Consider the following 14,880-nt stretch of genomic DNA (forward strand, 5'->3'; position numbering starts at 1 on the left):
GTAGAACTTTTATCTGCCTTGTCAACTGTGTTCACTTCCTGGCCATTTTGCCATCTATTTATTTACTTGCTTGTTTGTTTGATTTCTTTTCCAAAGATGACCTTTTTACATTAAATGTTGTGTGTAAATGGATCTAAGATGTGAGAATGTGGGCATGTTAGACAAGGTCCTACCTTGTTACTGTGGTGCTGTTGAAGACTAGCAGCTTTTAATGTAATAAAAAGGAAGTATTATGAATAATATTAAAATATTTTTTTTTTTAGTTGCAGGATTTTGAAACTGCTGTTAAGCAGAGAGATGAAATCATCACTCAGCTCACAGCAAATCTACAACTAGCCCATAAAGAGAGGGACGAGATCATGAAGGAGTTTTTAGAACTTACAGAACAAAGTCAGAAACTGCAAATTCAGTTTCAGCAGGTAAAGTAAAGCTAATAACATTGAGGTGTGCTTGTTTGTTCTTTCCATTAATTTTTTTTTATTTAATCATTTTTAACAAATACCAGCCTGTTTACCACATTGCATTAAACTGATTTAAACAAAATCTTGATGATTTTACCTTTTTTTTAATAATAGTTAGGCTTTAAGGAAAATAAAAGTCTATTGGTTGAAAAGTCTTTGCAAGTTTTTGTCCTTTGTATAAGGCATGCTTCCATTTTAACTGGTATCCCTATTAACTTAGGGTTGGGAGGCCTTCACAGCATGTTGGGAAAATTACCTAATCGATATCTTAAGATTTATCATTGTAGCAACTACACAATGGCCAGCCTTGAGGAATATCTTGTATCGATATATCCTACCCAACTTTTGCACTCAACACTTGCAAGTTAAAGGTTGGGGTTTAGTTGCCATACTGTTCTCTGTCAGAACCAAAGGCCTGTAAAACTGAGACAGAAGGTTTGGCTGATTAAAGTTGATTCTAAGGTGAGATATGTTTTATAAGGGATTTCAGTGCATTTTTATCTGGAGAGGAGCCTTTCTGAAGGTGTATACTCAAGCTGAAGCACGCTAACATATTAGTCCCTATTGGGAGTCTTTTAAAGCATTCTGTTATAAGATACCGAAAGACTAAGCCATATTTCACAAATGACCATTCAAGAAGAAAGGACCATGTAATCTGGTGTGTTTTTTTTTTCCAAACTGAAGTGTTTTTGTCTTTTTTGTTTTGTTTTTCTTTTTTTTTGTACTTATTTGTATAGTTTAATTTGGACCTCTCTTAAAGGCAGTTGTTTTCTGTTGCAACTCTCTCTATATCACTTGTGTTGTATTTCTTTCTAATTTCTTCCTGTAAATTTAATGTAATTACTTAATTGGTAGTATGGAGCTCATCAACTTGTTTTACATTATTTATTTTTAACACTTTATTAGTAACTAATATTATTCTTTGTTGTCTTGCTAAATCATTGGTTACTAAAGAAGGTGCCATGCAGTGCTGCATGTATATACCAGGATATTTACAGCAGTACAACCAAGGCTTGTTTTATATCACTATTCAATTATTTCTAGATGATATTGCATTGCTACGATCAGGTTGACCAGATTTTGCCACTTAACATTACATAATTGGAGAAGTAACTAATCTTTATTTGCTTGGGAAAAGTAAGCAAGCACCATCAACATCATGATTTGCCAAGGAGAAATTTAATGCCAAATTACCATATTACTTGTGTAAAAATGTCATTAAATGGGATGAAATGTACCTTATTTGGTGGAAGACAAGTACTTCCAAGTTATGTCTAATTTGAATTTAATATGCTATCAGCTCCCCATCTAAAAGACTATTCAACCCAGCAGGGGATATTGTAACCCTCTGGTGTTCTATCCTACAACTAGATACGGCTGATACATTTGTTTTCCTTTCAAAGAACATTTAAATTTTGTCTTGGAAACTTAACCTGTCCATATACCACAAATTAATCATCCTTTTCAGTTTTGTTTTTGTTTTTTTTTAGAGAGCTGGCTGTTTATTAGGTCTAAAAAGGCTATTTTTTATTAATAAAATGGTTGTAATAGACCTTATTAATGTTATTTGATTTGTTTTTAACATATGATGTTTGTTATTCTGATATTCCAAAGCCTTTAAGAAATACAGTATAATGGATAAATAGGCTTACTCATAATAAATTGTTAGATAAATGTGATGGGGACACTGCCAGAGTAAAAAACATTGAAATTTGTCCTAGTTGCAAAAAAATGTGTTGTGTAATGAAGCTTAATTATGCCACTGTGTGGCTGTTGGTGGTATTTTTTGTTTTGCTAATTTTTAGTCCCTTTGTGACTGATTCACAAGTATAAGTCATACCATGTTTGATCGGACCAATGCTACCTGAAAGACTTTTATGGAGTAGTTGCTGGATGAGTAGAATCAGTGGAATAGTAATATTAATTGTGAGAAAACACAAGAACTGAGCTGTACATTTACAAAAAAGGAATATACAAAAACACTGATAAATATGAAGATAGGTAAAGTTGTGGGTATAAATTGAGTGATATCTGAAACATTTCAGGTGTCTGAAAGGTTTAGTGCTGAATAGTTTGATGTACAACAAGATTATGTATGAAGGGAGGATTCATGAAGACTGTTAAAGAAGTATGGTCATTTTAGTATACAAAGGAATGTGTGATCCATTGTTTTGTGTTTTATATCGAGCAAAAAAACTATTGGAACAGGTAATGAAGATAATTCAGAAAGTTCTTAGGAAAAAAAAAACTGTGGCTCAGTAACGCTAGTGAAATACAATTTGGGGTCATGCCTTAGACGGGAACAACAGGCTTGATCGTTGTTGTCAGACAAAAAGCGTAAGGTGAGGAGAAAGAGACTTTAGTGTGCATTTGTTGATCTGGAGAAGGCATTTGGTAGAGTACTGTGAAAGGTGGTGAAGTTGGTGTTGAGAAAGTTAGGTTTGGAGGAATTGTTCATATGTATAGTGATTTCAGCATATGAGGGAGTGCAGACACAGGTCAGGACAACAGATTGGAATAGTGAAAGTTTTTAGGTGAAGGTGGGATCTTACCATGGATCTGCTCTGAGATGTTTTTTTTTATGTAGGCAAGGGCCAGAGAAGTGTTGTATTAATGTCAAAAAGTGAACTGGAATTGAAATAAAAAAATTCTGAAATGAAAGGCTTGTTTGGAAATGAAAACCCTCAAGGTAAACACAGGAAAGAACAAGATGATGGTGAAAAGTGAAGTGGCAAGAGGAATGTAAAATGTGGGCATGTGATTTATGCAGTAGAAGTATTGCAAAAACTGTTCCATGCACCAGTAGTATGATTTTTTTTTTTTTAATATAAGATGTGTAAGAGGGAAGCAGAATTCTTATGTAATTAGTGTAAATTTTGATAATAGGAATAGAATTGTTTTGTAGTTAGTAGGATATGTTGAGTGCAGAAAGAAGTGCAAGTATAGTAGTGAGCACAAGAGTGAGAAGTGCATGGAAATAGATTACTTAAGCTGTAACTCATTTTGACTGTTAAAGGAACCTCTCTGGTATTTTAGGGAACTCATGAAAGCTGTGCCTGGAGCAGTATGTTCTGTGGAAGCAATCTGTGACAAAAGGTTTAAGATGAAACAAAACTGGAAATTTAAAGATATTTGAATGATCACCTGTATGTGTAGAATGTCACGGAGCTTGAGGAAGAATTCTGAGTTAACTAATGCACCTGCTATAGGAGGTGATAGACATGAAGAGAAACAGTTTAAAGTGGTTTGGGCATGGGGAGATGAAGGCAGAGGATGATTAGATAAAGCAGTGCAAAAAGATTGATTTGTAGGGGATAATAACATGTTTGGAGGTAGTGTCAATTGATTTGAAATAAATGGGTCTTACTCCAACAAATGTCCAGGGAGAGAGAAAACTTGGGAGGCAAATGGCTAATCAGGATAAACTTTTTTATTTTTTATTTTTTTTATGGCCATTGATGGTGATGACAATGACAACGATGACAATGATGATGGTAAAATTGTATGTCCTATTATAATTAATAATATACACTTACCTAAAGGATTATTAGGAACACTTGTTCAATTTCTCATTAATGCAATTATCTAATCAACCAATCACATGGCAGTTGCTTCAATGCATTTAGGGGTGTGGTCCTGGTCAAGACAATCTCCTGAACTCCAAACTGAATGTCAGAATGGGAAAGAAAGGTGATTTAAGCAATTTTGAGTGTGGCATGGTTGTTGGTGCCAGACGGGCCGGTCTGAGTATTTCACAATCTGCTCAGTTACTGGGATTTTCACGCACAACCATTTCTAGGGTTTACAAAGAATGGTGTGAAAAGGGAAAACATCCAGTATGCGGCAGTCCTGTGGGCGAAAATGCCTTGTTGATGCTAGAGGTCAGAGGAGAATGGGCCGACTGATTCAAGCTGATAGAAGAGCAATTTTGACTGGAATAACCACTCGTTACAACCGAGGTATGCAGCAAAGCATTTGTGAAGCCACAACACGCACAATCTTGAGGCGGATGGGCTACAACAGCAGAAGACCCCACCGGGTACCACTCATCTCCACTACAAATAGGAAAAAGAGGCTACAATTTGCACAAGCTCACCAAAATTGGACAGTTGAAGACTGGAAAAATGTTGCCTGGTCTGATGAGTCTCGATTTCTGTTGAGACATTCAAATGGTAGAGTCAGAATTTGGCGTAAACAGAATGAGAACATGGATCCATCATGCCTTGTTACCACTGTGCAGGCTGGTGGTGGTGGTGTAATGGTGTGGGGGATGTTTTCTTGGCACACTTTAGGCCCCTTACTGCCAGTTGGGCATCATTTAAATGCAACGGACTACCTTAGCATTGTTTCTGACCATGTCCATCCCTTCATGACCACCATGTACCCATCCTCTGATGGCTACTTCCAGCAGGATAATGCACCATGTCACAAAGCTCGAATCATTTCAAATTGGTTTCTTGAACATGACACTAAGTTTACTGTACTATAATGCCCCCCATAGTCACCAGATCTCAACCCAATAGAGCATCTTTGGGATCTGGTGGAACGGGAGCTTCGTGCCCTGGATGTGCATCCCACAAATCTCCATCAACTGCAAGATGCTATCCTATCAATATGGGCCAACATTTCTAAAGAATTCTTTCAGCACCTTGTTGAATCAATGCCACGTAGAATTAAGGCAGTTCTGAAGGCAAAAGGGGGTCAAACACCGTAATAGTATGGTGTTCCTAATAATCCTTTAGGTGAGTGTATATACTGTGTATATATACACACACAATGATGTCAAAGTTTTTCTGTTTCCTGATTTCCTCTATTATCGTAAATTTCTGACATTGAATGTTTTTAGCTTTTCTGACGTAATCTAGCATTTGATAAAAGGGGACCACAGTAAACAAATAACTTATTTGTCTAATAAACAAACAACACTACAAGGTAATTGCCGTCTCATATTAATAACTGTTTACACCAGTTTTAGCTGCCATGACTGCCACAAAAATATGCTTACAATAATTCTGTTTCAGTATTTCACTTCACTGTGGAATATTTTAGCCCACATTTCCTTAAAGAACTGCTTTAATTCAAAATTATTGATGTATGTTTTCTATACTAATTAAAGCATATTGCAAACTACTAAAATTCAGCTTTATTTTACTGTGTTGATATTATTACTTCTTTGTTAATATGTAAAAATAACACTTAAATCCAAAGTAACTGAATTAATACATAATTGTCTATTCAGCTGACATTTTCATTACTTTTTATTGAACTATAATATGCAGTTTTCACTGTTACCCATTTTTATATTTTTTGTAGTTCATTATAGTCTAATTATTTTTTGTAGTTCTTTATACTACCTAGAAAATATATATATATATATATATATATATATTATTTTATTAATTTTACTGGAATCCATACAAAGCAATCAAGTTTTTACAAAAAGAAAAATTAAGAACAGATCGATCCCCACCCCTGAGAGATAGAGCCAGCCAAACGGCGTAAAATTTAAGGCTTGTAAACATACCTATATTAATAAATTGTCTGTGCTTCATGAACTTATTTTAAAATGTTACTGATTAGATCCTGCCATGTTTTGAAAAAAGTCTGTACCGATCCTCTAACTGAGTATTTGATTTTTTACAATTTCAAATAGTATAACACATCAGTTTCCCACTGACTTAAAAGAGGAGAGTTTGGGTTCTTCCAGTTTATCAGAATAAGTCTGCGTGCCAAAAGTGTAGTGAATGCAATCACAATTTGTTTGTCTTTCTCCACTTTAAGCCCCTCTGGAAGAACCCCAAACACAGCTGTTAATGGGTTAGGAGGGATTGTGAGTCCAAGGCTGTCTGAGAGATAATTACAAATTTTTGTCCAGAATAATGTTAATTTGGTGCAGGCCCAGAACATGTGACCCATTGAGGCTGTAACTTGGTTGCAACGTTCACAGGTTGGATCATGTCCTGGAAACATTTTGAAGAGTTTTAGTCGAGACAGATGTGCTCGATATATAATTTTGAGTTGTATAATTGTATGCTTTGCGCATATGGAGCTCGAGTGTATTCTCTGCAACTAGCTAGAATATAAATATGGTGTTTTTTTAAATATTGCAGTTACAGGTTGGTGAAAACTTGAGGAACACCAGTCACACAACTACTGCTGCAGATCTTGTACAAGCTAAACAGCAAATACTTGCATATCAGCTACAAATTGAAGAACAGCAGCTCCAAATCAGGAATTCACTGGTTAAAGTCGACGAGTACCAGTTACAAATACAGCAGTTCAAGGAACAAATTATAAAGATGGAAAAGGTAATGCATTATAAAATAAATATCCATATTTTATAGAATAATACAGATCTATATCACTTATTTAAAATAAATGTACTAATTGGATAATGCTTTTTGGGGTTCAGCCATTGTATTTTGCATTTTAAACTTTATACCGTGGTACATATTAATAGTTCATGGATATATTATTATTGTTTAGCAGTAATGTTAAAAAAAGTCATTAAATGTTTAAATGTAAATAATTACATCTGTTATTGTGGCTGTAGTTTTAATATTTCTTAATATATTTCTTGTAGGTTGCGTGTGAACATGAGGGAAATGTAACACAAAGTATTAAAGAAAAGGAAGAATTAATTGAACAGCATAGCATAGTTATTAAAGAACACCAAAATACAATAGCAGAATTAAATGAAAAATTATCTGCATCAGATATGTTGCTTGAAGATTTAGGCATGCAACTTCAAAGTAAATTCCAAGATTTAGAAAGCCTTACAACTGACTTAAATAACTCCAGGCAAAGGGAAAAGCAGTCTTCAGACGAAATAAAGCAGTTAATGGGAACTGTTGAAGAACTTCAGAAGCGGTACCACAAAGAAAGTCAGTCAGAAAAAGAAATTATACAAAGAATCAATATTGATACACAAAGGAAAATGGAGCAGTTGCGAGCAGAACTGGATGAAATGTATGGACAACAGATAGTTAAAATTAAACAGGAACTAAATATACAGCATAGAAATGAAATTGATAATTTAATTACTAAGCACAGGTTGGAGCTTGACCTCTTGATATCTTCTGGGAATGCGTCAAATCAGGATCAAATAAATACATTGACAATGACAATTAATGAATTGAAAGAGAAGTTGCAAGAGACAAAACAACAAAAAGATCATGTAAAGCAAGAGCTTTCAGAGGAGCTTGCTAAAGTTACTGATGAAAGAACACACCTGCAGAGGAAAGTTGAAAATCTTTTACAGGACCTAACATCTGCAAAGGAAGAACTTGCCAAATCTTCTCAAAGTTTTTTAGAGCAAGAAAATAAAATTAATGAGATTGAAAAACTTAAAGCTGCTGTTGATGACCTTAATGAAAGTCTAGTTGCTGCTGCAGAAACTTCAAAGGAGATGAAATGTAATTATGAAACAGAGATTACTACTTACAAGATCAAGCTGGAAATGTTAGAAAGGGAGAAAGATGCAGTATTGGACAGAATGGCAGAGTCACAGGAAGCTGAACTGGATAAGGTGAGAACTCAGCTGTTGTTTAGCCATGAGGAGGAACTGACGAAGCTTAAGGAAGATCTGAAACAAGAAAGCGAGTTGAGCATTGAAAATTTAAAAAATGAGCTGGAGTTGAAGTATAAGCAGAACCTTGAAATGATGCAAACTACCCTTAATGAACAACTAGATGAATTAAAAGCTGAAAGAGATTGTTTAAGTTTGGAAAAAGAGAACCTCTTAGGTGAAATCTCAAAAATGAATGAAAAATTATGTCAGCAAATGGAAAACTGTAAAATCGAGGAAATGGCTTTAAAAGTCATGCAGCTTCAGGCTGAAATTGAAGAGCTAAGAAAGGAAGAAAAAGAAAAGGGAACATTGGATCAAGAAATACAAGAACTTCAAGCTAAAAATGATGTGTTGCAAAAACAAATGAAAGAGAAAGAGGATGTAATGAGCAGACAAATCAGTGAGCTTACAACTGAAAATTATTTGCTGAAGCAATCAAAGGAGGCATTAGAGGAAAAAGTGCAATCCATTAACTTGACAGGTGACTTACGTGAGCATTCTTTTGCACTTAGTGCTCAGCCCCAGTTACAGACACTTATTTCTGAGAATGAGGATCTTAAAAAGTATATTGCTCAGTTAGAAGAAGAAATTCAAACACAAAAAAATACTTTTTCTTTTGCTGAGAAAAACTTTGAAGTTAATTATCAGGAACTGAAAGATGAATACACATGCCTTTTAAAAGTAAAAGCTAATTTAGAGGATCAGATGGTAAAAGAAACTGCTAAATACCAAAGTGATCTCAAAAACTTGCAAATGCAGATACAAGATCTACAAAGTAGTAAAGTAGTAGATCTCCCTGGATCTACTTTGCCAGAATCTAAAGAACTCAAGAGACCTGAGGTGATGGATGGGGAGATTATTGAAAAAGATGCAACAGAATTAATGGAAAAGCTAGTAGCTATACAAAGGGAAAAACACGAATTGACCTCAAGATTGGCAGAAACATATGAGGAATTGAATGTAAAGCAAAATGAAATTAATCAGCTTCATATTAAGCTTGAGGCTCTAAAAGCTGAAAATGAACAAACTTTTGCAAAATGTCTAGAGCTGGAGCAAATTCAATCAAAATTACAAGGGGGTTCTTTTCATAACCAGAACATGGAATACATGCAGTCCTCTATAGTCACAGTTTCAGAGGCTGCTGAGAGTGATATGTGTACAGTCAAGGATCATTTTCAACAAATATCACTTTTGGAAGAGAAAGTGTCTATGCTACAGGGGTCCTTGGAGAATGCATATGTAGAAATAAAGAAACTGCATGAAGAGCAGGTGGTCCTCAGTGAAGACAAGGAATCTCTGTTAGGTGAACTCCATGTTCTTAAAGAGAAACCTAACGCGGAAACACTTGCTCTCATTGCTGAGCCAGACAGAGAACAGCTGCAACAGTTGGTGGACTCATTAAGGACTGAACAATTGGGGCTAGCAAAGCTTGTTCAACAGAAGACATTAGTGGAAGAATCACTCCAGAAAAAGCTACATGAAAAAGATAAGGAACTGGTTAAACTAAATGAAAAGATATTAATTTTACAAGAACAACTGAATAAGCTGCATCAGGAAGGTGGTGAGATAGAGCTGCTTGAAGAAGACAAGAAGGTAAAACAGGTAGCTAATAAATGTATCCTGAATGGAATATCTGAAGATAAAATATATTTTTATTTGCTATAAAAAGCATTACATTGTGTCTCAGGAATGCAAGTGAAATGGATGATTTTCATATTGTAAATAATTATATGGAAGAGACCCTTGGGCTGTTTGTTTCTCTTTTGAAAGTATTTCCCTCTATATAATATAGGTAAACAGAAGCTTGTAGGCAACAGAATACTGGCAGATTTAGACGAAGGGAATGATTTGACAGGTTTAGTTATGCACTTCTGCATGTAATTTAGAATTAAGTACATTATTTAATTAAATTTCTTTAAACAGAAGCGTGATACATACTACAGTTTTTCATTTATAGTAGTTTTCTTGTTATAATACCTTAGATTCTATGTGCAGTACTTTGGAAAAATAAGTAGTTCAAGTAAAATTGTTTTGTACTTTTGTGTTTAACATGTTCCTATATTTCAGGCAACTTATTTTATATTAATGTTCATAAAAGATCCATTCTTTGATCATTTTGAATGGTCTGGAAACATCTTATTTTTTTTTTGTTAAATCAGTTTATTCTCCTTTATTTTATTTTGTAGTATTTACAAGGATTCTTTTCATAAGATCCACCTAGCCAGCAGTAAAGATGGCATACATTATTATTATAATTATCATTATTTTGGTTTGATGAGTCTGCTTTCATAATTGATTTCTAGAAAATAATGTTCAACTAAGTATGCATTTTACTACTTTGTACAGTGTTCTTCCTTTTTTAGTTATTTAAGTTTACTGATTCATTAATATTTGTCTTAAATGAATGTTAATGTGCTGTCACATATTATAGTATTTTACTGCATGTATAAATAATAAGCACATTTTAGCATGGGTAGCAGCCTTTATACCTTAAACACGTTGATGTATAATTTTATTGTAACTTCAGGATCTTTTTACATTACCTTTGGTATTTATTAATTTAGTTGTTTTTAAGATGTGAAACAACATTCAAAATTAAGAAAAAATTGTTTTCTTGTAGCATGAACAGCAGTCTATCAGCTGTATTAGGAAAGAAATGGAGTTAAGCCCTTCTCAAAAATCGGTTAACTGGAATGTAGAAGTAAGTTGTTTAAATGATTGATATACAGTATCAAATATGCTCTATGAACTTTTTTGAAATAAGACTACTTGTGTAGAATAACTTTCCAGATTTCTTTTATCTCCTCTAATGCCTTGATATGCTATTATTGAAATTTAAATTGGTACTTTGCATTAGACTTCTTGATTATGCTTATATTGTCAATTTCACTTTCAGCTGTATAAGTTTTTATAAGCAAATTATGTTCTGTTGTGTACTTTCAGCTAATATAAATAGAATTACTGTTTTTATTTTTCATCTTTCTGAGTTTATAGTCAACTAAACCATTTTTTTTAGTACAAATCTCTCTACTCAGTATTTCTTACACTCCCATCATTCTTCTACTGCTATTAAGCTACTTCTTATAAGGACTTTGAAGGAGAATAATCTTGAGGCTCTACAAAGACTTTTCTGCCAAAGCTGTACTAAGTTACATGGGTCATCTGTTCACCAGGCATTCAACAAACACTAATCTTAGGCTTACCTCTAGGAGTGGGTTCTGTATCACTGTTCGGGACAACATTCTCTTAGAAGTAGCTGGTACTTTAATGAGGGTTATTTTCCCATGGTCTTACCCCCTTAGACCAATTTGTACTGGATAACACTAACTGAAGCACATGCCTTTAGACAACATAGTTCTGAGAATCATTTTGACAGATCCAAACAATCTAAACCTTAGGAATTGACTCTTTGAACATGGAAACGTTATCTGTGATTAAGGTTATAAAACAAAAAATACTAAATATAGCTAGATATAATTAGACTTGCCTCTATACTCAGCAGTGTTTCTAGGACCAAACTTCTCTGTGAAGGGTTATGTCTCTACTGTGCTGGAATTGCTCCATTGAGAATGCCATGGATGGGTACCATACAGTAGGAGTTTGTTCCAGATAGTGAGTGCAGCCTTTTTTCAGACATTGGGTTAGTGCTGTAAAGTGTACCATTTAATCACTCTATAGTCCAGACCTCCAGGTAGACGTGGAAAATGAAAGATATCTAGACTAGCCTTTCTGATCTGAAGCCAGTTGGTAAATTGTTACTGAAGTTTTGTGATTAGTTATGGATAATTAATAAGGGATACCATGTTCAAACACCAGGATGCTAATAACTTTACCTGGTACCTGAAATTCCTTGGGGCATTTTGGAGCACCTTGGTTAACTCTGTAATTTTCTCATTTGATCTGAGACCTGGATACTGAGATAGAGAGATGCTTGAGCTATTAATTGATTGCTAACTGATGAACTGGTTCAGTTGAATGGGGCACCACCAGACAGACCTGAAGAATCCTAACAGTTAATGAAGGTATCTTTTAAATGACTACAGATACTGTACCTCTGTTCAGAATGTATTCAATTCCCATCTCCAGAAAATGTTTTCCTGCATTTTGGGGAGGTTCAGAGACATGGAGTCTGAACAAACCCTGTTCAACACTTAGTAGTGAAGGCAGCTACAAGGAGCTCTGGCCAGAAGTTGTCCTTGTCTGGCTTTAATGCTAACCTAAGAAATGTTGGTGCACACCAACAGAAAGGAAAACTGTCAAGTTGATGAAAGAGCTATTCTGTGCAGTATTATTAGGAGTAGGGTCTCTAGGTTTGAGTGAAAGGTACCATTGGGGGTCAAAAAGATGGCAGCACTAATGTAACTTAAGGTCCATACAGTATATGGAAAGGTTTGATGAGGCCATGAAGAATTAGCCTTGAAAATTTTCTGTAAAACAAAAGTAGTGGGACATTGTCGAGGCTGTTCTCAACAAGAGTGTGGATCATTGACCTGATTTGGTGATATCCTTGAGAGTTGGATGGAGCACCATGAGGAACTGCCCTACCATGTAGATTTGTCCTTGAAGGAGTCCATTTTAAAAGAATTGGTCATTGTGAGATTCATAAGGTGGCTGTGGTGATTAAAACAATCTATAACAGTAAGGCCACAGGTGAAGATCTCTTGTTGGAAATGCTGAAGTCACTGGATATTGTAATGGTGTTTTGGATAATGTACCTCTTAAGTGTCTTGTCGAAGGCAAGGATAGTGCCTTGAAACTTTCTATTTTTAGAAAGGGTGACAAGGGCATATGTGTTATAATAACAAAGTGTTTTTAGAAAAGAATCACCCTCTTCAAAATATTCGTTTTATTGCTTTGCAGCCTGAAATGAAGACACAAGCAAAAGTATTTCTTCAGCTGTATTTACTGAATTCAACTTATAACAACCAAGTGAAAGATATAATAGCAACAGTTCAGAAAAAAATAAATAAAAAACATAATCACTGAGATAATTAAAGGATCACCCCCTGTGTCAGTACTTTGTGGAACCATCTTTTGCTTTGATTACAACCATGAGTCTGTTGAGATACTTGTGTCCCAACTTTGCACAACTAGACTGTGCAATATTTGCCCACTCTTCTTTACAGAACTATTCAAGCTCAGTCACATTGGATGGTGATCATTGGTAGACTGCAGTCCTAAAGTTATTCCACAGATTTTCAGAAGGGTTTAAGTTTGGGCTCTGACTAGGCCACGCAAGGACATTCACCTTTTTCTCCTCAGTCTCCGTCTTTTTCTCTCTGTGTGTGTGTCTTCATTTCAGTCTGCAAAGCAACAAAATGTGAGTATTTTGAAGAGGATTGATCCTTTTCTATATACACTGTAGATTACTCTTTCTAAACTCCCAGGGAAAGTCTATGTTAAAGTACTGAACAGACATTTGTATATTTGAACTGTGAATTTCGTCCTGAAAGTGGTAGAATAGACCAACTCTTTGTCCTTACACAGATATTTCAGTGGTCATAGAAATTTGCTAGTCCTATCAGCATGTGCTTCATAGAATTGGAAAAAGCTTATGACCATATACCCCATTGTGTCTTATAGAAGAATGTGATTCACAATATTTCCACAGAATCGCAATAGTTCAGCACTTCTCTCTATTCAAATATCCAGAGCACATTATTTTTATAATTCCAAAAGTTTGCATTTTCTGAAGTTGTTTATTGGTATTTGTTTATACAAAAATAATGAAAAATATGATTAGAAAGGTTTATTTATATCCAACATCTAAATAGCACCACTACAGCATAATTTGTTTCCATGAGTGTTGATATATAGCCTAAACACCTTGATATATAATGCTGAGTCCTAATATGCAGTTGGCTTATATTATAAAAAATCGTTTCATATTAAAAGTTAAAATCACTAAGACTAACATAATTACCAAGTAATTTTGTTTTATTTTATTTCAGGCAGATTTTAAACTACAGATGGAAGCACAGCACATAAGTCTGACTCAGATCTATGCTGCTCAGCTTGATCTATTACGGGAAAGTCTGGAGTCTGAAAAAGAGTGCTGCCTTCGTCGTCTTGAAGAGGATCTTACAATTTGCCACAGACAGGAGATTAAAATACTTAAAGAAAACTATAATAAGGAGCTTAACATATTGAAAAAACAAAAATCAGGTAGGAAATATTAACACTTAAAATATACAGTAACTTCTGACAGTAATGGAGTTATTTGAGTATCAGGTATGCATGGTGGAGCCCCATGTACAATATAGAAAGAGTTCGCTCCTTCAAACGCTCTTTAAAATGTGCAGTGTTGAGGTAATGGATTCTAACATGAAATTAGGCATTATGTAGCAAAACTGCATTTATAAATTCAGTGGCACTATGTTGAAGATAAGATCAAGAACAAAAGATGGGCTTCTGGACAGGTTGCTTTATTATTTTGGATAGATTTTTCTAATTAGACATATTTATTTTCTAGCATACATTTAAATTGTAGGCAATGCGCAATTTTTAGGAGACTACACTCTTTTAGAAGACACCAGTAAATTCAAAGAGTTAAGCTCTTTTGAAGGGGATGCTGCTTTTTAGGCTAGGTTCCTTTGAAGTTAGAGTGTGGAGTGCTGGAAGGCGTCACTATTTAGATGTCTTATTATCCAAAGTATAACATATTTTATATATACTGTATATATATAGCATCTGGATAAAATGGTTTATTCTGCTCAGGAAAAATAATGAATCAAAAATAGTATGAGACCATTGTGAGGTGTTAGATTAACATCATCATCTCTTAAACCTTTTTATTTATAGATCTCTCTGAGGTGTTATTTTTTTTCCTCCTTCTTCAGATTAAAATGC

At 34.6% G+C, this 14,880-nt stretch overlaps 1 protein-coding gene across 7 annotated transcripts in view; it reads left to right on the plus strand.

The window, feature by feature from the left end:
- akap9 (A kinase (PRKA) anchor protein 9) overlaps positions 1-14,880 on the plus strand; it is a 231,256-nt gene that overhangs the window by 70,939 nt on the left and 145,437 nt on the right. For 6 of the 7 annotated variants that reach the window (XM_039736927.1, XM_039736923.1, XM_039736925.1 and 3 more), the window contains 5 exons: positions 264-419; positions 6,572-6,769; positions 7,045-9,633; positions 10,652-10,732; positions 13,983-14,196. In XM_039736927.1, the coding sequence (XP_039592861.1) occupies positions 264-419; positions 6,572-6,769; positions 7,045-9,633; positions 10,652-10,732; positions 13,983-14,196 (3,238 nt within the window). The remainder of the gene's footprint in view (positions 1-263; positions 420-6,571; positions 6,770-7,044; positions 9,634-10,651; positions 10,733-13,982; positions 14,197-14,880) is intronic. The other variant, XM_039736922.1, reaches the window with a different exon arrangement.

Source organism: Polypterus senegalus, chromosome 15 (genome assembly GCF_016835505.1).
Source record: "Polypterus senegalus isolate Bchr_013 chromosome 15, ASM1683550v1, whole genome shotgun sequence".
Classification (NCBI taxonomy): Eukaryota; Metazoa; Chordata; class Cladistia; order Polypteriformes; family Polypteridae; genus Polypterus; species Polypterus senegalus.